Source organism: Balaenoptera physalus (assembly GCF_965194825.1).
Source record: "Balaenoptera physalus genome assembly, chromosome: 15".
NCBI classification, from domain to species: domain Eukaryota; kingdom Metazoa; phylum Chordata; class Mammalia; order Artiodactyla; family Balaenopteridae; genus Balaenoptera; species Balaenoptera physalus.
Genome location: NC_138894.1, coordinates 52,608,325 through 52,633,142, shown reverse-complemented (window position 1 = coordinate 52,633,142; position 24,818 = coordinate 52,608,325). Strand labels below are relative to the sequence as shown.

At 35.2% G+C, this 24,818-nt stretch overlaps 1 protein-coding gene across 1 annotated transcript in view; it reads left to right on the top strand.

Moving 5' to 3' along the window:
* Window positions 1-24,818, top strand: part of ACYP2 (acylphosphatase 2) — a 176,323-nt gene that overhangs the window by 14,859 nt on the left and 136,646 nt on the right. Inside the window, exon 3 of the mRNA XM_082426317.1 lies at window positions 799-908. Coding sequence (XP_082282443.1) covers window positions 799-908 — 110 coding nt within the window. The remainder of the gene's footprint in view (window positions 1-798; window positions 909-24,818) is intronic.

Sequence of the window (24,818 nt, the reverse complement as noted above, 5' to 3'; positions counted from 1 at the left end):
AACCCAGCCCTTCCAGCAATCCTAGCTGTAATCGTATTGGTTTGTGCTGCTTCATTTAGTTGGGGACGTGGAGTGTAGAGCTCTTGGTCACCCTGGCCTCCAAACAGGAGAAGAGCATGTTTCTAAAAAATGCTAGTATTCTGGCTCTGCAAGAATTTTACTGTGATGTAGTTAAAGTAATTCAAAATAAAAATGTTTCTAGGTCTGCATGTGCTGGTAGCATAATTGAATTTGGAATCAGGAAAAGGAATTTTACAAAACTATTACGAATAATAGGAGAAATAAATTTACTCATAGGCAATTATAACATTTGCGTGGCAAGTCCAGAGTCAACAGAAAACATTGAAATCTTTTAATCCAATACTTTATATTGATCATAACTGGATATTTCTGCTCAGTGATTAAGAATCTTGGAGTGATCATCATTTGAAACCCAGATTGACTGTGTAATTTAGCATTAGCAGGTTGTGAGGGCAATGCAACTGAGTTTTATGGATTCCAAAACACATCATGGAAATTGTTTTCTGAAATAATTTCCACCATCAGTTTATTTTCTCATAACGTGCTTGTCTTTACTGAATGTGGAATTTAGCACACACACACAAAATACCATTTAAATGAAAGTTTTTGTAAATATAGGTATTACTATAGGCCAGCTACACAATCTTTGGCATAGACTATATTTTAAAGTAATCAGCTTTTTTGTGATCATACCTTTTTGAATGTTAGAATTGAGTATGTTGTAAATTCAGGCCTTTGATGATGGACTTCGTCTCTCTTGTTTTCTCCTGAAACCAGTACACCGAAGATGAGGCAAGGAAAATAGGTGTGGTTGGCTGGGTGAAGAATACCAGCAAAGGCACTGTGACAGGCCAAGTGCAAGGCCCCGAAGAGAAAGTCAATTCCATGTAAGTAATAAGACGAATAACACACTCATGCAACTTATGAACTTATTTCAATGTTTGGTTGTACAATAAGAATAGAATTGATGGACCAAATTTAGTTTGTAGATTATCACTAAACCAACATGCTTTTAGGCAGACCAGCAAAGAAATTTTCAGAGTTGAGAGTGGAATTTCTACGTCTAGGAGTGGATTTCCCACTTGGGCAGGCCCTCAGAAAGAGCAATGGCATCACTCTCCAATCTGTGTGAACTGTGTTCTGTTCAGTCTCCTCTAATATGAGGGAAACATCCAGGGTCAAGTATTTCTCATCTGAAGTGCCTGTGACAGAAGCGTAGTGCTTTAGGATGCTTCTTGAAGTTCTTAAAGAGCCTGCAAGGCAAAAAGTTGCCATTTCCTTTGTATTGTTGAAGTATCTTATTTATCTAATTGTAATTTTATTTTTACTGTCAATGAAAGTGTGTTTGATGAGCTGTATAGTTACTGTAATATGAGTCCTTGCAGCGCAAAGGAGGTCAGATTCAGTTATAGGGAAAAAAGTGCCTTGTGTACACAGTGTCATTTTCAAAGATGTTATCTTTTCAGCTTCCTAATTTCCACTGCTCTCGGTAGTCTTTTTTTTTTTTTTAAATAAAAATTGCTCCTATTTATCGAGCATTTGCAACATGTTAGGTAATGTACTAAACACTTTACATGGATTATCTCATTTAATCTTCACAACAGGTCTTACGAGGTAGCTACTCCTTAATACCCAATTTATTTTATTATTTGCAATTTATCTTTGTTTTCTTTACTTAATGTTTTCAGATTTCAAGAGCAATACTTTTTTACTTGTTGTAATAAGTGAAGTAATAAAATGTAGAGAGGTATAAAAGCAAAGTTAGTCATCGGCCCCTCCTTTCTACTTCCTTCCCCTTTGTGTAACCTGAGCCAGTGGCTTTGTGAATCCTATCCAAAACTTTCTTTTTCACTTAAAAATTCTTAATTTTACGTTTAAAATTAGGGTTTTGTGTGTTTTCACTGAAATAGAATACTTCATGCATATTTTTCTGTAACTGGTATTTTTTACTTTATGGACGTTCAACAATGAAGAAATATATAAGTACCAATTCCTTATTTTTTCTAATTTCTTTATGTATAGGTACATATTTGCATTTGTGCATAAACCATACCCCAACTTGAAGAGTGGGGTCCAAAATTCAATTTCATAAAATGTGGGATAACAGTTAATGGGAAAATTATGTTTTTCAGTAGGATGGTCACAAAATGCACAAATGAGAGGACTGTGAGACTTAAGATTATACAGAACTAATAGTTCAATGGATGAGAAAATGCCAGATGACTATGATATAGTTTGAGAATGGGGACCACATGGAGGATGGACGCTCATGCCAATCATGTTATACCCTAATCCATGTTGTAGCAAGTTTTTGATTAATTTCCTTAACATAATCATATCATACATTCTGCCCATTTTTCCTTTGCAACCCCTGCACACCCTTCTTCCCTGCCACGCTGCCAGTCATCTATGTTAGCAACCTGTGTGTGTTTCCTTCCATGTTTGTCTCTGTGTTTGCCTTTACACAGCACACACACACACACACACACACACACTCGGGTGCACATATATTTTGGGGTTTTGTTCACTGTTTGCTTTTTAAAAAATGGGATTCTGGTGTATGCACCTCTCTGCATCTCACTTTTATTTTTTTTTAATTTTTTAATTTTTATAAATTTATTTATTTATTTTTGGCTGTGTTGGGTCTTAGTTGCTGCGAGCGGGCTTTCCCTAGCCGGCTTTCACTGTGGCAAGTGGGGCTACTCTTTGTTGAGGTGCGTGGTCTTCTCATTGTGGTGGCTTCTCTTGGTGTGGAGCACGGGTTCTAGGCACATGGGCTCTGTAGCTTTGGCTCGTGGGCTCCAGAGCACAGGCTCAGTAGTTGTGGGTCACAAGCTTAGTTGCTCTGTGGCATGTGGGATCTTCCCAGACCAGGGCTTGAACCCGTGTCCCCTGCATTGGCAGGCAGATTCTTAACCACTGCGCCACCAGGGACGTCCCTGCATCTCACTTTTATCATTCAAAAATACATCCAGGAAAATCCCTCCAAGTCAAATGGTGTAACACTAATTCATTCTTTTTAATGGCTGCTTAATATTCTACAGTATAGATGTACCATTATTTATTACCTTATTGCTGGGAACTCATTTTGTTACTTTTTATTTTTATTTTTTTCTGCAATAAGAGCAATGATGCAATAAACATTTTATTGGTGATTTTATTTTTATGGGATAGACTTCTAGGAGTGTGATTTGTTGGTTGAAGTGTCTTGTGTACTTTTAATTTAAAAATATTTGCCTGACTGCTTTTCAGAACAGCTGTAAACAATTACATTTTTTTCTATTCATCCTGTTGGCAATCGGTACTGTTGCGCTCTCATTTTTCTTTTATCTGATTTGGTGTAGAGTGATGTATTATCTTTTTTACTGTAGTTTGCATTTCTCTAATGGATAGTTAGTTGGAGCATCTTCATCCTATGTGGATTTGTTCTCATGGATTCCCTTTTCACATCCTTTACCAATTTTCTCACTGGATTGCTTGTCTCTTGCCAATTTTTAAGAGCACTTTGTATATTGGTGATGACTACTAACTCATTATCTGTTATCTCTTTTTCAGGTATTCCCCAAATCTATCATTTGCCTATTAGTTTTGTTTATGGTAGCTTTTGCAACATAAATTGTTTTTCACTTTTATAAACTTAGATATGGCTATCTTTTCTTTCTGTTTAAAAAACAGATTGTGTGTTGTTTCCTAGCTTTCCTTCTTACTTTTTGATGCTTTATTTATTACATTAGGCATCTACTCCATCTGGAATTTGTTTCTTATTTATAATATGAGATTGGAGACTATTTTCTACCAGATGGATAGCAAGTTGTGCCAGCACCATTTATTAAATAGTCACTCTTTCCCCGTTGAATTGAGATACATTTTTGTCATATATTAAAATCTCATATAAACTGGATTTTATTTCTGGATTTTCTGTTCTGGTCCACTGATTGATATATCTATTCCTATACTAATACTCCATATTGATTTAATTACAGTGGCTTTATAGTATATTTTCTGTCATTATTCTTTTTCATTCACTTTTTTGCTTTCTTGGGCATTTATTTTCTCTCTAAACTTTAAGATAATTTTATCTATTTAATTGGAATAATATTTGTTTTTTTTAAAAATTAATTTATTTATTTATATTTACTTTTGACTGTGTTGGGTCTTCATTTCTGCGCGAGGGCTTTCTCCAGTTGCGGCGAGCGGGGGCCACTCTTCATCGCGGTGCGCAGGCCTCTCACCGTCACGGCCTCTCCCGTTGCAGAGCACAGGCTCCAGACACGCAGGCTCAGTAGTTGTGGCTCACGGGCTTAGTCGCTCCACGGCATGTGGGATCTTCCCAGACCAGGGCTCGAACCCGTGTCCCCTGCATTGGCAGGCAGACTCCTAACCACTGCGCCACCACGGAAGCCCTGTTTTTTTTAAACTTCCCTAATTGTCTTACAAATATGTTTTTTTAAAAAAGAAAACTTTCTTTTTTAAAACAGTTTTAGAGTTACAGAAGAATTGTGACAGTAGTACAGAGGGTTTCCGTATACTCCTCACCCTTTCCCCATTAACATTTTACATTAGTATGATACATATGGTACAATTAATGAACGAGTACTGATGTACTGGGCATTAAGTAAAGTCCGTAGTTTATTCAGATTTCCTCAGCTTTTACCTAATGTCTCTTTTCTCTTTTAGGAGCCCATATTTTACTTGCTTTTTAATTGCACATTTTTATGATATAAGAGAATTGTTATTAAATCTTTCCATCTAAGAATATGGATATCTTTTCATTTGTTCAGATTTTAAAATTTATACTTCAATGTGATTTTATGGTTGTCGTCATATAAGTTTTGTGCTTTTCTTGCAGAGTTTATTCCTAAGTATTTGCCTTAGTCAGTTTGGGCTTCAGTAACAAAGCACCGTATAGACTGGGTGGTTTATAAACAACATAAATTCTCAGAGTTATGGAGGATGGAAGTGCAAGATCAGGGTGCAAGCATGGTCACGTTCTGGTGAGGGCCCTCTTCTGGGTTGCAGACTGTTGACTTCTCATTGTATTCTCCCATGGCACAAAGAGGGCTAGTTAGCTCTCTGGCTTGTTCTTATAAGGACACTAATCTCATTCATGAGAGTTCTATCCTCATGACCTAATTACCTCTCAAAGACCCCACCTCCAAATACCATCACATTGGAGATGAAGCATCAAGCTATAAATTTGGGGAGGACCCAAACATTCATTCCATAACAATATTTTATTGCTTTTTTTCACAATTATGTATGGAATATTTTTCCCATTTTTGTTTCCGGGTATTTATGCTAGAATAAGGAAAGCCTAATGATGTTTGTATATTTATCTTATATCATAGAGTTACCTTATCAAATATTCTCATTAATTGTACTAGATTTGATTGTTTGTTGTTTTTTTTGTAAACTATAGTCTATTAGATTTCCTAAGTATATAATTCTGTAATTAGCCAAAATAGTGTATCTTTTATCCAGTGTTTACTTCATTTTCTAGACCTCCTCACAGCAATGTTGAATAGTAATAGCCATAGCAAGCATTCCTGTCTGGTTTCTGATTTTATTTGAAATGGCTTTATTTTTTCACCATGATGATGAAGAATGATGTTTGCTGTTGATTTTTGGTAGATAAACTTCATTACATTGAATTTCACTCTTGCATTCCTTGAATTAAGCTCTGGTTGGTCACAGTGTGTTATGCTCTTGAGTCATTGCTGAATACTGCTTCCCGATGTTTTATTTAGAAATTTTGCATCTGTACTTATAAGTGAGATTATGGTTTCCTTTTTTGGGGGGGGGAGGGGTGTTACTGTATCAAGTTTTGGTGTTAAAAGTTCTGCTGGTTCATGAAATCTATTAGGAAGTTTCCCTTTTCATTCATTCTGGAATAATTTAAATAATACTGAGATTACTGTTCTTAGGTTAGCTGAAATAAGTTATGAAATCACTTGGTCCTGGTGCTTTCTTAATGATAGGCCTCTAATCACCTTTCCAATCTGGTCTATTGTAATTGGTGTATTTGGGTTTGCCAGTTGTTCCCAGATTCATTTATATTTTGCTAGGAAATTATCCAATTCTTTTTTGAAATTATTCACTTGTCCTAGGGTTTCAAATTTGTGGTTATAGATTTTATAATTTTTAAAATCTCTTCTGTATCTGTGTTTATATCTCCTTTGAAAATTCCTAATCTTACATAGTTTTATTCTCTCCTCATTTTTCCTTAATCAGTCTTAGAAGAGATTTATCTATTTTATTGGTATATCTTAAAAAGCAGCTTTTGGGTTTATTGATCATTTCTACTTTTTTGGTTTTCCATTTCCTTAATTTCAACTTTTATCTTTATTAATTCCCTCTTTTTTATTTCTTTGCTGCTTGGTCTCTAAGTCTTCAACATGAGTGGTAGTTGCCTTTAATTTTAGTCTTTTTACATTAAAGATGGTGATTTGGCATTTACCCTGAACACATCTTTTGAGTTGTTCCATAGGTTTTGGTAAAAAGTGTTCTTTTCATTGCTTTCTGGAGAGTTTGTATTTTCATGTTTTATTTCCTCTTTGAGCAAATATCCAATGGTATTCTGTGTATGTGTTTTTTAAGTTTCCAGTGGTTATGTTTTTTTAGTCACCTTTTATTACTTATTTCTATTTTTATTTGATGATGATCAGAAATGGGGCCTAGAAGACCTCTACTTTAAAAAAATTGTTAAACCCTTCTGATGACATGATTTATTTTGGACAGATCAGTTAGGATGGGTGATCCAATTAGGATGCTTTAGGTTGCAAGAAATAGAATATTTGTTAAAAGTAGCTTAATGAAGGGGCTGATTTTTCTCACTTTCCAAAAAGACTGTGGCAGGTAGTTCCAGGGTTGGTCCAGTTGCTCCAATATTAGGGTTCTGGGGTCAGTTTCTCTGGGACCCTCCTGACTTTCTATCTCTTCTGCTTGCCTGCAAGTCCTTCACACCCTCACAGGATCAATTCAAAGCAGGAAGAATGTGAGACTTTTTCCCTTCTCTTCTAAGAGAGGAAATTCTTAAAAGACCCTGGCAGATTGCTCTACAGGTTCCACTGGACAGAGCAAGGTCTCAAGCCTATGCCCTGGCTTCAAGTGATATTAGGGAACTATCTGGCATTTTTAGCTTTCCTTCTAACAAGTGGGATTTGGCATCAAGAAGGAAGAAAGAGAGAGGAATGGCTGTTAGGGAGACACCCAACGATGTTTGCTGTAAAAGAGACCCGAAAGGAGCATATATTCTCTTTCTGAGGCATATGAGATTTCATATCTATCTATCTATCTATCTATCTATCTATCTATCTATCTATCTATCTATCTATCTATCTATCTACCTATCTGTCTTTGAATGTGTTGATTATATTATTCCATTCTAGTATTTTTTGACAACTATATCCATTTAATTATGAAAGAAGTGTATTTTGTTTTTGTTTTTGTTTTCGGGGTTTTTTTGGCCGTGCCGCACCACACCCAGCTTGTGGGATTTTAGTTCTCCGACCAGGGGCTGAACCCAGACCCTCGGCAGGGAAAGCGCGGAGTCCGAACCACTGGACCGCCAGGGAATTCCCATGAAAGAGGTGTATTGAAGTCTTTCTGTATAACTGTATTTTCATCGTTATCATTGCAGTTTAATTTTTCTTTACATTTCTTACTGTTGTGTTGTTTGATACTACAGATATATCACTTGTGTCATCTTCATAAACAGTGTCTTTTTTCATTACATAGTGTTTGTCTTTATACATGTTAATGCTTTTAAATTTAATTTCTACCTTGCTACTCCCTTTTTCTTTTAAATTTACATTTCATTGGTATTTCTATGTTTACCTTTATATTTTTATCCATTCTTGATCATTTTAGGGTGCTTTTAATAAACAACATAGAGCTATGTTTTGTTCTTTAGCACATTTTGAAAGTTTTTCTCTTTTAATGGCAGAGTTCAGTCTTTTCAAATTTAGTGTAATAATTGGTTTGTACATTAACTTGGTTTCTTCATATTTAGTATAATAGTAGTTTATAACAATTTTATTCTTCTATGTTACTTTACTATTATTACTTTTAGTTTTAATCATCAATACACTTTTTTTTATAGTGAACTACAACACATATATAGAAAAATGCATAAGATATTAATGTGCAGGTTGATGAATTAGTATAAAGCAAAGATCTTTCTCCTGCAGTATCACCTTGGATCAAGTGTCCATGGATCATATGCATGGGTCTGTTTTTCTGGATTCTCTGTTCTGTTTCATTGGTCTGTTTGTCTATCCTTGCACCACTACCATCCCATGTTAATTATTGTAGCTTTATCATAAGTCCTGGCATCCGGTAGACAAGTTATTCTAACTTACTCTTTGTCAAAGTTGTGTTGGCTATTACAGTACCTTTCATTACCATGTAGATTTTAGATCAAGTTGTCAAGTTCCACGAAACAACCTGTTGACTTTTGACTGGGATTGCATTGAATGTAAAGATAAATTTAGGGAGAATTTATGTCGTAAATGTGATAATCTCTCATTTATTTTGTTCTTGAATTCTCTCAATAGTATATTATAATTTTCTGCATAAAGGTCTTGCATATTTCCTCCCGAGGTATTTGATAGTTTTGATGCTATTATAAATGCTATCTTCTTAAGCATTTTTCCTGTTTATTGCTAATGTATAGAAAATCAATTGAGTTTTGTGTATTGCCTTATATCCAGCGACTATGCTAGACTGACTTGTTGATTCTAATAATTTGCATGAAGATTCTTTTGAATTTTATTGTTTTGAATATTATCTGAGGATAATGAGAGTTTTATTTTTTTGTTTCCTATTCTTTCACCTTTTATTTCTTTTCCTTGCTCACTACACTGATTAGGACTTTAAGTATAATATTGTGCAGAAGTAGTAGTAATAATTGGCATCCATGTCTTGTTACTGATCTCAAACTTTCAACATTTTACTTTTAAATAGTATACTTGGTAAAAGTTTTTTTGTAGGTACTATTTATCAGATTATTAAAATTTCCTTCTACTTTTAAAATCACAAATGGATACTGCTTCCTAACAAATACTTTTTCTATATCAATTAATATGATGATATGATTTTTACCCTTTATTCTGTTATTGGGACAAATTATATTGATTGATTTTCTAATATAATCAGTACTATATTCCTGGAATAAACTCAAATTAGTCATGACTGATTTTCCTTTTTATATATCACTAGATATTGTTTGCTCACATTTTATTTAAGATTCTTACATGTATGTTCACATGAGAGATGGGTCTGTAATTTTCCTTTCTTATAATGTCAAAGTTAAGTTATGTTTGTCTAGAATTTTTATAATATTGATATTATTCTGTAAATAGTAGAATTCATCACCAATTACTTCTGGGCCTGGAGTTTTCTTTGTCCCAGTGTTTTAAATTACAGATTGAATTCCTTTAACACTTATAAGACTTTTCATATTTTCTTTTCCTTTTGTCAATTTTGGTAAGTTGTATTTAAAAAAATTTGTCCATATTTTCTAAAATTTCCAATCTATTGGCATAAAATCTTATTATCTTTTTAATATTGCAGTATAAATAGTGCTGTTGACCTTTAATTTCTGACATTAGTTGTCTGTGCTTTTTTGTTTGTTTGTTTTTTGTTTTTTGTTTTTTTTCTCTCTAGGCCTTTATCAGTCAATATTCTTAGTCTTTCAAAGAATCAACCTCTGCCTTTGTTGATCCTTTCTATATATGATGTTTCCTGTTTCATTAATTTTGTTGTTATAATTTTGCTGCAATTATTTTCTTCCTTCGATTTTCTTAGTAGTTAGTTTGCTGCTCTTTTTTTTAACTTCTTGAGATGGATGCTTAGTGAATTGATTTTTTAGCCTTTCTTTTTAAAATATATAGCATTTTTAAAAGCCATAATTTGCTTTCTAAGCACTGTTTTAGCTGTATCTCATAAGTTTTTATATACAATTTAAAAAATTATTTTGTTCAAGATATATTCTAATTTTCAGGGTAATTTTCTGTTTGACCTATCAATTATGTAGAAATATATTTATTAGTTTCTAAATATATCTAGCTTTTCTAGGTATCTTTTTGTTATTGATTTCTACCTAATTACCTTATAATCAGAGAACATCCTGTATATAATTTCAATCCTTTGAAGTTTGTTGAGACTGTTTTTATGGCCCAGTATATGATCATTTTTATAAAACTTCTCTATGCCTTACAAAGAATGTATATTCTGTAATCATTCGATATAGAGTTCTATATGTTCATTAAATCAAATTTGCCACATCATATTGTCTAAAACCCGTACTGGTTTTGTTTTTGACTGCTTGTCCAGTTATGATTGTGGACTTGCTTCTTTTTTCTGGTAGATTTGTCATATATCTTTTGAGTCCATGTTATTTGATGCTTGCAAATTTAGAGTTGTTGTTGTCTCCTGGTGACTTAAGCCTTGTATCATTGTAAAGTGTTGCTCTCTATCTTTAATAATGCTTTTTGCCTTTAAGTTACTTTATCTGATATTAATAGAGTTATACAAGCTTAATTTATGAATGTGTTTGAATAGAATTATTTCCCGTTGTTTCATTTTCAATGTTTCTGTCTCGTTATGTTTTATATGTGTCCATTTTAAACAGCATATAGTTGGGTTTTTTTTCTTTATGTAGTCATATAACCTTTGTTTTTAAATTAGACTATTTAGTTCATTTAAGCTTAATGGAATTACTGGTATACTTAGAATTAAATTTATATCTTACTGTGTTCTTTCCACTTGTTTTATCAGTTCTATGTTGTTTCCTCTTTCTAGCCTTCATTTGGATTGACTATTTTTTATTATTCTTTTTTTTCTCTATTCGTTTAAAAGTTGTATATTCTTTTATTTCTCTTACTAGTGCTTTTCCTGGAGATACAACATACAACCATAACACATCCAAATTTGATATTAATTTAGGCCTTTATTCTTTTTTCCAACAATGCAAGATCTATAGCACCTTTTAAGGCCATTTATCTCCCTATTTACTTAGATGCTATTGTGGTGTATTTTAATTATCTATTTTAAAGTTCATAAGACATTATTTTTAAAAGTCAGTATTTGGCAGGTTTCCTATAGATTTGCCATTTTTGTTGCTCTTTTCCCTTCTAAATTCTTTGGGCTTCTGTGTAGGAATATTTCCATTCTGCCAAAAGAATGTTCTTTAGTATTTTCTTTAATTTGGGCCTGCTGGTGATGTGTTACCTGAGAACTGTGTTTCAGTTTTTGTCTCTATGTGTTTTTATTTTACCTTCATTCTTGAAAAATATCTTTGTTGTGAGTAGAATTCTAACATGCCATTTATTTTTTTAAGTTCCTTGTGGATACCATGAGAGTGTCTGGCATCCATTGCTTTGTTGTGAAGCTGGCTGTTGGTTTTACACTTTGCTTCTTTAAAGTAACTTAGCTGCATTTAAGACAGCAACAATAGTAAAATTGGCAGTTTACAATTTGCAATAATAAATATAACATTAAGTCTGTCAGGTTTAGGTGATTTTCTCCAGTAATATTTAGTTCTCGGTACAGATGCAGAGAAGGCAGGAGGTAGGGTTCATTCCAGAGCTGGTTGTTGCCAGCTACAAAGAACAGAAGTCATAGAGCAGGGGCTTAAGGATATTTACAAGGGTGTGAATAGAATGATGAATCCCGGAATCTAGTTTGGACAAGAAGAGAAATGAACTGGGAGGTAATTGATGGGCAGTGAGAAATGATTGCCTTATTCAGTTTTGGATCTAAGCATTTGGAACAGCTGTCAGTACTGTTTTGTTGCGCAATGCAATCCTAGAACAGTGGAATCAATATAAAGGAAGGGATGGAATGGGGGATGTGAAACATCCCTGATGTTGCTTAACCCACTGTGACTGATGATCCAGGGTAGATGGGCTCTTTCAAAAACTGACTTTTTCTATCTGTGTCCAGTGGTTCTATAACTTAATCGGAGCATTGCTAAGTGGAAATTCATCCAGGTGTTTGAAAGATTACTGAAATTTTGCCCATTTCTGTGTTGTCATGACTTTCTTTTTCTTTCTTTTTTTTTTTTTTTTTTTACTGCTTTTTACTATGGGATGGTCAAACATATACAGGACAATGAACCAACCCCATGTGTCTATTACCCAGTTTCAATAACAATATCTGACATCCTTGTTTCACATATTCCTCCAACTTTTCTTTTGTTTTTGTTATTGTTAGAGTTCTTGATGCAGATTTCCTGCATCATATTATTCACTGGTAGGTTACATTGAAAGGTATGAAACAGCCAATGTTGGACAAAATTTTGAGCTATAAAACAGCAATTTCATATTGTTCAATCTAATACTTTACAATTTTTCTCTAAAAGAAACTCTATATACCTATCAATCTATTTTTCTAACCCCCACAGAAGATCTACCTCCAAATGTCAAAGTGCATCTCATAACCTATCAGTTATACTTTTCCCTGGAAGCTTGTCTTCCTCCCAGTCTGGGTCTAAACCTGCTGAACAGCGTTCATTCTGTTGTTTAGCCTCTTGCCCCTTTCCTGGAGCAGGTTTCTGTTTCCTCAATTACATGTTTTCATTCCCTTGATTTAGTCTCTTATTTTGTTGACACATAATTCTCCATAAGCTTCCCCCAAAAAGGTGCCTTAGAGACAAAAAGTTCATATCCTTCATCTGCCTGCCTTCATCTGTCCTCATACTTGATTGTTGGAGCTGTAAAATTTTATGCCGAAAATTATCTTCCACTCAGAACTTTGAAGGCATAATTCCATGACTTGCGTTGCTGTTGAGAGATTTGACGTCATTCTCATACAAAGGTTTGGGAGCTATACCTGTTTGTTCTTCTCAGAAAGCTTTTTAGATGTTCAGTTTCTCCCTCTTTTTCTGCATTTTCACAATCATCTGCCTTCATGCGTGTTTTAATTTCACTTTAGATGTTGGGCTCTTGGAGGAGGAGAATTAATGTCTTCCTTTGACAATTTCTCTCTCTCTCTTCTTGGCTCTCCTCTTTTGAAATTTCTATGTCACCCTGATTCTCTAATTTTCAACTTTTCTCACCTAGTCTCCAAACTTTATTTTCTGGGAAATTGCCTCAACTTCATCTTCCAACCTGCCTTTAATTTTGTTTGTTTCTGCTGCAATATTTTGCTTGTTTCTACTTCATAGCACCTTGTTCTTTTTTTTTTTTTCCATATTTCTCTGAGGATAATGTGTTTTTCTTTTTGCTGTTTTCTTCTGCTTTTTGCATTGTTTTTGTTTCCTCTAAGTTTTTTTTTTTCCTTTCACCCCTCCTTGCCTTTTCTTTTTTTCTGTTTGTTTTGCTTCTCTCTTTCATACCCAGGCTTTCCCTACAATCATATTTTCAGTGACTTACTCATAAATATGAACAGACAGCCAAGAATAAACAGACTTTTAAGGAAATTTTCCAACATGTAATAGTAGACTTGTTGGCTTGAGGAATGGTGGTGACTGATGGAGAGCTGGCTTTTTGTTGGGGAAACTCCAAATGCTAAATCTATAGGTCTTGTCTTCTGCAGTCCTTGGTGCCTCCAAATCCTGAGTCTACTGTGGGTTCCATGAGGTGAGCTGACTTGCTTCTCATTGTTTTTGCTTCTGCAAATACTTGGGTTGCAGCATCCTTTGTTTTTCTGTGTAGTTACTCCTCCATCTGCTTTCCTTCTAATTTGTTGAAATCTATTGTTCATATTATAGTTTTGTATCCAATAGGAATGTTTTCAGCTGCAGGTTAGTAGAAAACCATACTGAAAATGGATATGACAAATAGGAGTTCATTTTTCTCAGTAACAAGAAGTCTGAAGGTAGATGGTTACTGGCCTTGGTTCAGTAGCTCAGGGATATGAGTGCCAATGTCTCTGTGATTCTCTTGGCCTTTCCCTGATGGTCAAAATAATGAAAAGTGCAGCTGCACATAATATCCACTATTAAGTCAGGAAGAAGGCAGGAAAGGATAAGGATTGTGTTGCATTTCCTGAAATTCCCAAAACAGATATCTCCTTATGTTTCACTAGCTCCTATAGAGTCATGTTGTTGCTCCTTGCTGCAAAGAAAACTGAGATATCAGTTTTTGTTTTTTTTTAACACACACACTGTATTTTATTTTTACAAGAGATAAATAGACTGACACCAAGCATTGTACATGGATGACCACAACAAAAGCAACAATGATTGCAATTACCAAACATGAAACACACTCATACTATGTCATAATATTGACATTCAGTCCAGTAATCCTCCACTGTAACAGCTCCTTTACTTTGCAGTGAAAATTGATTTCTATATTCTTTGCCTCTGAGTCCTTGTGGGATTTTTTTTTTTTTAATTCAGACAGAAAGTCACAAAAATTATACTCATCCTCATCAGTTCACTCAGTCCCATGTAATTAATTTTTTTTTTCATCTTGATCTTTTGTTAGCACTTTTATGAGTTCATCAGTTTTTCATTAGAGTTCTGAAAATGCTTATTCATTCAGTTCAGCAGTAAAGTCAGTTACCAGAAACCTGTACTTGTCAGAGTCTTTTCCATGAATTTCTTGAAGATGAAACCCTTTTATAGGAACATATATGCAAAAGCATCAGAGTACACCCAGAACTGTCTGTAAATGAAAAAAGACTTAAAAATGACCACAGTTAAAGATTTGATGAAAGTTCATAATAATACAGTTGACAAGAAAATTAGTTATTTCTGAGATATACATTTTAAAGTAATAACTAGGATTATTACTTATAACATTATACCAGAACATATAAGATTTTTAGAAATTTCATGTAATGTCTGAAACATTTATATTAACATATTTCCATACAAATACAAATATAAGATTTTTAGAAATTTCATGTGTCTGAAACATTTATATTAACATATTTCCATACAAATAACCCAATGAAAGTTTAGTATTAGTTGTTTTGTTTGTTTGTTTGTTTTTACTGCAGGTTCTTATTAGGCATCAATTTTATACACATCAGTGTATACATGTCAATCCCAATCACCCAATTCAGCAAACCACCATCCCCACCCCACCGCAGTTTTCCCCCCTTGGTGTCCATACGTCCATTCTCTACATCTGTGTCTCAACTTCTGCCCTGCAAACCAGCTCATCTGTACCATTTTTCTAGGTTCCACATACATGCATTAATATACGATATTTGTTTTTCTCTTTCTGACTTACTTCACTCTGTATGACAGTCTCTAGATCCATCCACATCTCAACAAATGACTCAATTTCGTTCCCTTTTATGGCCGAGTAATATTCCATTGTATATATGTACCACATCTTCTTTAGCCATTCATCTGTTGATGGGCATTTAGGTTGCTTCCATGACCTGGCTATTGTAAATAGTGCTGCAATGAACATTCGGGTGCATGTGTCTTTTTGAATTACGGTTTTCTCTGGGTATATGCCCAGTAGTGGGATTGCTGGGTCATATGGTAATTCTATTTTTAGTTTTTTAAGGAACCTCCATATTGTTCTCCATAGTGGCTGTATCAATTTACATTCCCACCAACAGTGCAAGAGGGTTCCCTTTTCTCCCCACCCTCTCCAGCATTTGTTGTTTGTAGATTTTCTGATGATGCCCATTCTAACAGGAGTGAGGTGATACCTCATTATAGTTTTGATTTGCATTTCTCTAATAATTAGTGATGTTGAGCATCTTTTCATGTGCTTCGTAGCCATCTGTACGTTTTCTTTGGAGAAATGTCTATTTAGGTCTTCTGCCCATTTTTGGATTGGGGTGTTTGTTTCTTTAATATTGAGCTGAATGAGCTGTTTATATATTTTGGAGATTAATCCTTTGTCCGTTGATTCATTTGCAAATATTTTCTCCCATTCTGAGGGTTGTCTTTTCGCCTTGTTTATGATTTCCTTTGCTGTGCAAAAGCTTTGAAGTTTCATTAGGTCCCACTTGTTTATTGTTGTTTTTATTTCCATTCCTCTAGGAGGTGGATCAAAAAAGATCTTGCTGTGATTTATGTCAAAGAGTGTTCTTCCTATGTTTTCCTCTAAGAGTTTTATAGTGTCCAGTCTTATATTTAGGTCTCTAATCCATCTTGGGTTTATTTTTGTGTATGGTGTTAGGGAGTATTCTAATTTCATTCTTTTACATGTAGCTGTCCAGTTTTCCCAGCACCAATTATTGAAGAGAATGTCTTTTCTCCATTGTATATCTTTGCCTCCTTTGTCATAGATTAGTTGACCATAGGTGCGTGGGTTAATCTCTGGGCTTTCTATCTTCTTCCATTGATCTATGTTTCTGTTTTTGTGCCAGTACCATATTGTCTTGATTACTGTAGCTTTGTAGTATAGTCTGAAGTCAGGGAGTCTGATTCCTCCAGCTCCGTTTTTTTCCCTCAAGACTGCTTTGGCTATTCGGGGTCTTTTGTGTCTCCATACAAATTTTAAGATTACTTGTTCTAGTTCCATAAAAAATGCCATTGGTAATTAGATAGGGATTGCATTGAATCTGTAGATTGCTTTGGGTAGTATAGTCATTTTCACAATGTTGATTCTTCCAATCCAAGAACATGGTATATCTCTCCATCTGTTGGTATCATCTTTAATTTCTTTCATCAGTGTCTTATAGTTTTCTGCATACAGGTCTTTTGTCTCCCTAGGTAGGTTTATTCCTAGGTATTCTTTTTGTTGCAATGCTAAATGGGAGTGTTTCCTTAATTTCTCTTTCAGATTTTTCATCATTAGTGTATAGGAATGCAAGAGATTTCTGTGCATTAATTTTGTATCCTGCAACTTTACCATATTCATTAATTAGCTCTAGCAGTTTTCTGGTGGCAGTTTCAGGATTCTCTATGTATAGTATCATGTCATCTGCAAACAGTGACAGTTTTACTTCTTCTTTTCCAATTTGTATTCCTTTTATTTCTTTTTCTTCTCTGATTGCCATGGCTAGGACTTCCAGAACTATGTTGAATAATAGTGGTGAGAGTGGACATCCTTGTCTCGTTCCTGATCTTAGAGGAAATGCTTTCAGTTTTTCACCATTGAGAATGATGTTTGCTGTGGGTTTGTCATATATGGCCTTTATTATGTTGAGGTAAGTTCCCTCTATGCCCACTTTCTGGAGAGTTTTTATCATAAATGGGTGTTGAATTTTGTCAAAAGCTTTTTCTGCATCTATTGAGATGATCATATGGTTTTTATTCTTCAATTTGTTAATATGGTGTATCACATTGATTGATTTGCGTATATTGAAGAATCCTTGCATCCCTGGGATAAATCCCACTTGATCGTGGTGTATGATCCTTTTAATGTGTTGTTGGATTCTGTTTGCTAGTATTCTGTTGAGGATTTTTGCATCTATATTTATCAGTGATATTGGTCTGTAATTTTCTTTTTTTGTAGTATCTTTGTCTGGTTTTGGTATCAGGGTGATGGTGGCCTCATAGAATGAGTTTGGGAGTGTTCCTTCCTCTACAATTTTTTGGAAGAGCTTGAGAAGGATGGGTGTTAGCTCTTCTCTAAATGTTTGATAGAATTCACCTGTGAAGCCATCTGGTCCTGGACTTTTGTTTGTTGGAAGATTTTTAATCACAGTTTCAATTTCATTACTTGTGATTGGTCTGTTCATATTTTCTGTTTCTTCCTGGTTCAGTCGTGGAAGGTTATACCTTTCTAAAAATTTGTCCATTTCTTCCAGGTTGCCCATTTTATTGGCATAAAGTTGCTTGTAGTAGTCTCTTAGGATGCTTTGTATTTCTGCGGTGTCTGTTGTAACTTCTCCTTTTTCATTTCTGATTTTATTGATTTGAGTCCTCTCCCTCTTTTTCTTGATGAGTCTGGCTAATGGCTTATCAATTTTTTTTATCTTCTCAAAGAACCAACTTTTAGTTTTATTGATCTTTGCTATTGTTTTCTTTGTTTCTATTTCATTTATTTCTGCTCTGATCTTTATGATTTATTTCCTTCTGCTAACTTTGGGTTTTGTTTGTTCTTCTTTCTCTAGTTTCTTTAGGTGTAAGGTTAGATTGTTTACTTGAGATTTTTCTTGTTTCTTTAGGTAGGCTTGTATAGCTATAAACTTCCCTCTTAGAACTGCTTTTGCTGCATTCCATAGGTTGTGGGTCGTCGTGTTTTCATTGTCATTTGTCTCTAGGTATTTTTTTATTTCCTCTTTGATTTCTTCAGTGATCTCTTGGTTATTTAGTAACGTATTGTTTAGCCTCCATGTGTTTGTATTTTTTACGCTTTTTCCCCTATAATTCATTTCTAATCTCATAGCGTGGTGGTCAGAAAAGATGCTTGATATGATTTCAATTTTCTTAAATTTACTGAGGCTTGATTTGTGACCCAAGATGTGATCTATCCTGGAGAATGTTCCGTGCGCACTTGAGAAGAACGTGTAATCTGCTGTTTTTGGATGGAATGTCCTATATATATCAATTAAATCTATATGGTCTATTGTGTCATTTAAAACTTCTGTTTCCTTATTTATTTTCATTTTGGATGATCTGTCCATTGGTGTAAGTGAGGTGTTAAAGTCCCCCACTATGATTGTGTTACTGTCGATTGCCTCTTTTATAGCTGTTAGCAGTTGCCTTATGTATTGAGGTGCTCCTATGTTGGGTGCATATATATTTATAATTGCTATATCTTCTTCTTGGATTGATCCCTTGATCATTATGTAGTGTCCTTCCTTGTCTCTTGTAACATTCTTTATTTTAAAGTCTATTTTATCTGATATGAGTATAGCTACTCCAGCTTTCTTTTGATTTCCATTTGCATGGAATATCTTTTTCCATCGCCTCACTTTCAGTCTGTATGTGTCCCTAGGTCTAAAGTGGGTCTCTTGTAGACAGCATATAGATGGGTCTTGTTTTTGTATCCATTCAGCCAGTCTATGTCTTTTGGTTGGGGCATTTAATCCATTCACGTTTAAGGTAATTATCGATATGTATGTTCCTATGACCATTTTCTTAATTGTTTTGGGTTTGTTTTTGTAGGTCCTTTTCTTCTCTTGTGTTTCCCACTTAGAGAAGTTCCTTTAGCATTTGTTGTAGAGCTGGTTTGGTGGTGCTGAATTCTCTTAGCTTTTGCTTGTCTATAAAGCTTTTGATTTCTCCATCAAATCTAAATGAGATCCTTGCTGGGTAGAGTAATCTTGGTTGTAGGTTCTTCCCTTTCATCACTTTAAGTATATCATGCCACTCCCTTCTGGCTTGCAGAGCTTCTGCTGAGAAATCAGCTGTTAACCTTCTGGAAGTTCCCTTGTATGTTATTTGTCGTTTTTCCCTTGCTGCTTTCAATAATTTTTCTTTGTCTTTAATTTTTGCCTCTTTGATTACTATGTGTCTCGGCGTGTTTCTCCTTGGGTTTATCCTGTATGGGACTCTCTGCGCTTCCTTGACTTGGGTGGCTATTTCCTTTCCCATGTTAGGGAAGTTTTCGACTATAATCTCTTCAAATATTTTCTCTGGTCCTTTCTCTCTCTCTTCTCCTTCTGGGACCCCTATAATGCGAATGTTGTTGCGTGTAATGTTGTCCCAGAGGTCTCTTAGGCTATCTTCATTTCTTTTCATTTTTTTTTCTTTATTCTGTTCCGCAGCAGTGAATTCCACCATTCTGTCTTCCAGGTCACTTATCCGTTCTTCTGCCTCAGTTATTCTGCTATTGATTCCTTCTAGTGTAGTTTTCATTTCAGTGATTGTATTGTTCATCTCTGTTTGTTTGTTCTTTAATTCTTCTAGGTCTTTGTTAATCATTTCTTGCATCTTCTCAATCTTTGTCTCCATTCTTATTCCGAGGTCCTGGATCATCTTCACTATCATTATTCTGAATTCTTTTTCTGGAAGGTTGACTGTCTCCACTTCATTTAGTTGCTTTTCTGGGGTTTTTACTTGTTCCTTCATCTGGTACATAGCCCTCTGCCTTTTCATCTTGTCTATCTTTCTGTAACTGTGGTTTTTGTTCCACAGGCTGCAGGATTGTAGTTTTTCTTGCTTCTGCTGTCTGCCATCTGGTGGTTGAGGCTATCTAAGAGGCTTGATGGGATGCTCTGGTGGTGGGTAGAGCTGACTGTTGCTGTGGCGGTGAGAGCTCAGTAAAACTTTAATCCACTTGACTGTTGATGGGTGGGGCTGGGTTCCCTCCCTGTTGGTTGTTTTGCCTGAGGCAACCCAACACTGGAGCCTACCTGGGCTCTTTGGTGGGGTTAATGGCAGACTCTGAGAGGGCTCACGCCACGGAGCACTTCCCAGAACCTCCGCTGCCAGTGTCCTTGTCCCCACGGTGAAACAGAGCCGCCACCCGCCTCTGCAGGAGACCCCCGAACACCAACAGGTAGGTCTGGTTCAGTCTCCCCCAGGGTCACTCCTCCTTCCCCTGGGTCCCGATGCACACATTACTTTGTGTGTGCCCTCCAAGAGTGGGGTCTCTGTTTCCCCCAGTCCTGTCGAAGTCCTGCAATCAATTCCCACTAGGCTTCAAAGTCTGATTCTCTAGGAATTCCTCCTCCCGGTGCCGGACCCCCAGGTTGGGAAGCCTGGCGTGGGGCTCAGAACCTTCACTCCAGTGGGTGGACTTCTGTGGTATAAGTGTTCGCCAGTCTGTGAGTCACCCACCCAGCAGTTATGGGATTTGATTTTACTCTGATTGCACCCCTCCTACCATCTCACTGTGGCTTCTCCTCTGTCCTTGGACATGGGGTATCCTCCTTGGTGAAGTCCAGGGTCTTCCTGTCAATGATTGTCCAGCAGCCAGTTGTGATTCTGGTGCTCTCGCAAGAGGGAGTGAGAGCACGTCCTTCTACTCCGCCATCTTGGTTAATCCTCTGAGATATCAGTTTGACATATTGATGCCCTGAACAAAATTGGTGTTCTCTTGTCCAGGAGGAAGGGCAGGGGAATGGGTACTAGGTAGTTAATGAATGATGTCTGTTACATATTTCATATTCTGATGCTATCATTTGAATGGGGTTTCAGGTAAAAGGAAATTAACCTGCCATGTTTAATGGCACTGTAAAGATTAAGTGAGAAAATCCATGTGAAACACTCAGCACAGTGTGTGGAACATAATGAATAATCAATAAACATTCCCTATCATTAGATGACCCAGGGTGTTCCATCTTTGCACATGTTGTTTTAGTGGCAGTTAGACTGCCCAGGTGGATGTGCCACTAGGCTCTTAGATATATGGGTCACCCCTGCAGAAAAACCAGTCTAGAGAAACAAATTTGGTTGTCATCAGTATGTGGATAGTGTTTGAAATCACGTACATGGATGAGATTACCCAGGGAGAGCTTTTGTGATGACAAGCAAGCAGGAAGCAGACACCAAGAGATTGTAAGTCAAGCTCAACAAACATTATGAATTGGGATGTCATTACAAATAAAAATATTTATACTTTAAAGAATGAATTTATTCCTGTAGTATCTACTATGTACAATATACTGTTTAAGGTACTGAATTATCCAAAAAATTAAACTACAGTAAGTTACAGAAATGGGTTGTAAAGTCAGACCAAATGTGGTGCATTTATAGCTATATAAATATGGACCTTTTTCTTCTTGTTATTAAAAAAATTTTTTTTAGGATGCTATGACAGTAAGTCATGGAAATTAGAGCTAAATTGTCTTTAAAAACATGGATGTGGTTTCTTCCCAAGTTATTGAAATGTGGAATACAATAAGGAACATCATTTAGAGGTAGCCTGGCTATGACTGTAGCAGCCATGCTCTGTTCTTGCTAACAGGCCAGCAGCATCAAAGGACACACTGCAGATGTGTGTGTGTTTTCTTCCCCTTCTGTGCTTCATTTTCTCTGAAAAAATGACTGATGGTTTTCTTTTGTAATTTGCAGTATATGATTCCAATTGTAGAGGTAAGTTCTGCCAACATTTTTTGATGTGTAGGAACCATTTTGAATTTATTGTTTTATTAAGACTACTTTTTTTTTCAAAATGAAACAAAAAATATTCTCTATTTCTTGGTAATCATTTTAAATTAATGTATAGAGTTATGACACTGGGAATAAACCATTGGCTATATCTACACAAAATATATTTTTCTTAAAGACTAAATGGTAATTTTGTCAAAACAAAAACCCCAGAAAACTAAAAACATTTGTATTTGGAGACAGTGAGCCAAATTCTAAAATTAAAATTCCATCTTGATTACTACATATTTTGAAAACCATATGTCATGTATCTGTATTCTGCACTTCAAAGGATAGTTAATGGACTGGAGTATGTATACAACAGGATGATCAGTTGGTCACATAGTCTGGAAAACTATGTCATAACAGGAGGAATGCTTGAAGGCGTGGGGGATATTGAGACTGGAGAGAGTACTACTTGAGGGAATCATGATTGTTTACTTCAAGTATTTGAAGGGCTGATACATGGCAAAGGATAAATGTTCTCTTGTTTCAGAAGGCAATATTTTGTTTATAGCAATGGGTGAATTTGCTTATTTCAGTCCCCCCGACAAAGAATTTTCCTGTAAAGGTGTCTAATGTATCTAATGGAATTTTATAAATAACTGGGAGGGGTCTCTATCAGCGGCTGGCATACTGTGGCCTTCTGGCCAGACCTAGCCTACTTCCTGTTTTGTAAATAAAGGTTTATTGGAACACAGCCATGCCCATTTGTTCCTGTTTTGTCTGCTGTTGCTTTTGAGCTACAGTGGCAGAGTATTTGCAACAGAGACTGGATAGGCACAAAATCCAGAGTATTTACTGTCTGGCCTTTTACAGAAAAAATTTTCAGACTTCTGGTGTAGATAACAGTCAAAGGTGTTATAGAAGATCTAACTCATTGGATAGTAAGTTAGTATAGGTGACCTCAAAGATCCTGTCCATAAGATTCTATGGTTCTATACAGAGACAATATATATGTACTTAAAATGTGTTCATAGTTTGAGTCAGAAGTAGAATAGATGTATTCACCAATATAGTTGTATATATCTCTTCCAAAGATAGCATTTGTATGAAATGTGAAATTTTAACAGCATTTTGCTTTACCTATGAAATGCCATTGTTTTAAATTTCCAGCTGTTACAGTAGTGGATTGGAATGAAGTAATGGATTTCGTGAGTAATTAGGTAGTGTCTTATTCAAAGTTATTTAATATTTGTAAAAATACCTTTTCTCTGACAGACCATTAGTGTCATGAATTTCTATGTTACCAGACTTGCTAGTTTTTCCTAACTTTTCATCTGAGAATCTCAAAGCACTTTGCTAATATTTTTATACCTTATTCATTGAAGCCCTTCTTACACAAATAGTGTTATTAAGAAAGTTCCATTAGATGTTCTATTTGTGTGTATGTATGTGTGTGTGTGTGTGTGTGTGTGTGTGTGTGTGTGTGTGTGTGTGCGTGTATGTTTTCCATTGGATGTTCTATGGAAATAGAGAAGACTAGGACATTTTTCAGGAGAACAAAAATTCATTGAGGAGATGTAATTTTGGAAAATAAAGTTTAGTATAACCTATTTGACGTAAATTACTCTAATGGAAAACTAGAAACTGAAAAATATCTATAGTAGAGTCAGAGGTCTAATATCAGGTTTTAGACCTCAAATTCTAAGTCATTTATTTTCTTTTGGAATATAACATCTTTATTAAAAGTACTTAAATGCATGACTTTTGCTTTAAAGTTTACATTTTAAATATGTTAATTTAGTTAATTATATTTAATAAAGTTAATGCAACACATTTTAAAAAAACTAATGGACTTTATTTTTTAGAGTGGTTTTAGGTTTACAGAAAAATTGAGCAGAAAGTACAGAGAGTTCCCATATATCTGTCCCCAGCTCATTTCCTCTATTATTAATATCTTGCATGAGTGTGATACATTTGCTGCAGTTGATGAGCCAATATTGATACACTATATTAACTAAAGCCCATAGTTTACATTAGGGTTCATTCTTCATGTTGTATATTCTGTGGGTTTTGATAAATATATGATGACTTCTATCCATCATTACAGTGTCATACAGAATAATACTTCCACTGTCCCCTAAATCCCCTGTGCTCCATCTATTCATCCCTCCCTCCCTCTCCCATAACCCCTGGCAACTACTAATGTTTTTACTGTCTCCATAGTTTTGCCTTTTTTGGGGATGTCATATAGCTGGAATCATACAGTATATAGCCTTTTCAGATAGGCTTCCTTCATTTAGAAATATGCCTTCAAGATTCCTCCATGTCTTTCCATGACTTCATAGTTTATTTCTTTTCTGTGTGTGTGTGTGTGTGTGTGTGTGTGTGTGTGTGTGTGTGTTGTGTGTATGTGTGATTTTGGAATTTATTTCAAAAACAGATTTTGGTTAGACGATAATTGTATAGCTTTAGTTTAAAAAGTTACAGGAACATTTTTTTTAACATTTCTTTTTTAAAAGACTTTGCTATTTTTAGAACAATTTTAGGTTTATAATAAAATTGAGAGGAAGGCATAGAAATTTTCCTGCCTCCACACATGCATTGCCTCCCCCATTATCAACATCACTCACCAGAGTGGTATATATATATATATATATATATTTTTTTTTTACCAAGGGTGAACCTACACTGACACATCACAATTGTCCAAAGTCCATAGTGTACCTTAGGGCTCACTCTTGGTGTTGTACATTCTCTGGGTTTTGCTCATTTCTTTTAATTGCTGAGTAATAGTCCATTGTATAGTTATATTGCAGTTGGTTTATCCATTCACCTGTTGAAGGAGGTGCTTCCAAATTTTGGCAGTTGTGAGACTAATTCATTTTATAAAAGTCAATACTGTAAATAAAATAAACTTCTTAGTATTTATTTTTATTTATTTTAAAGT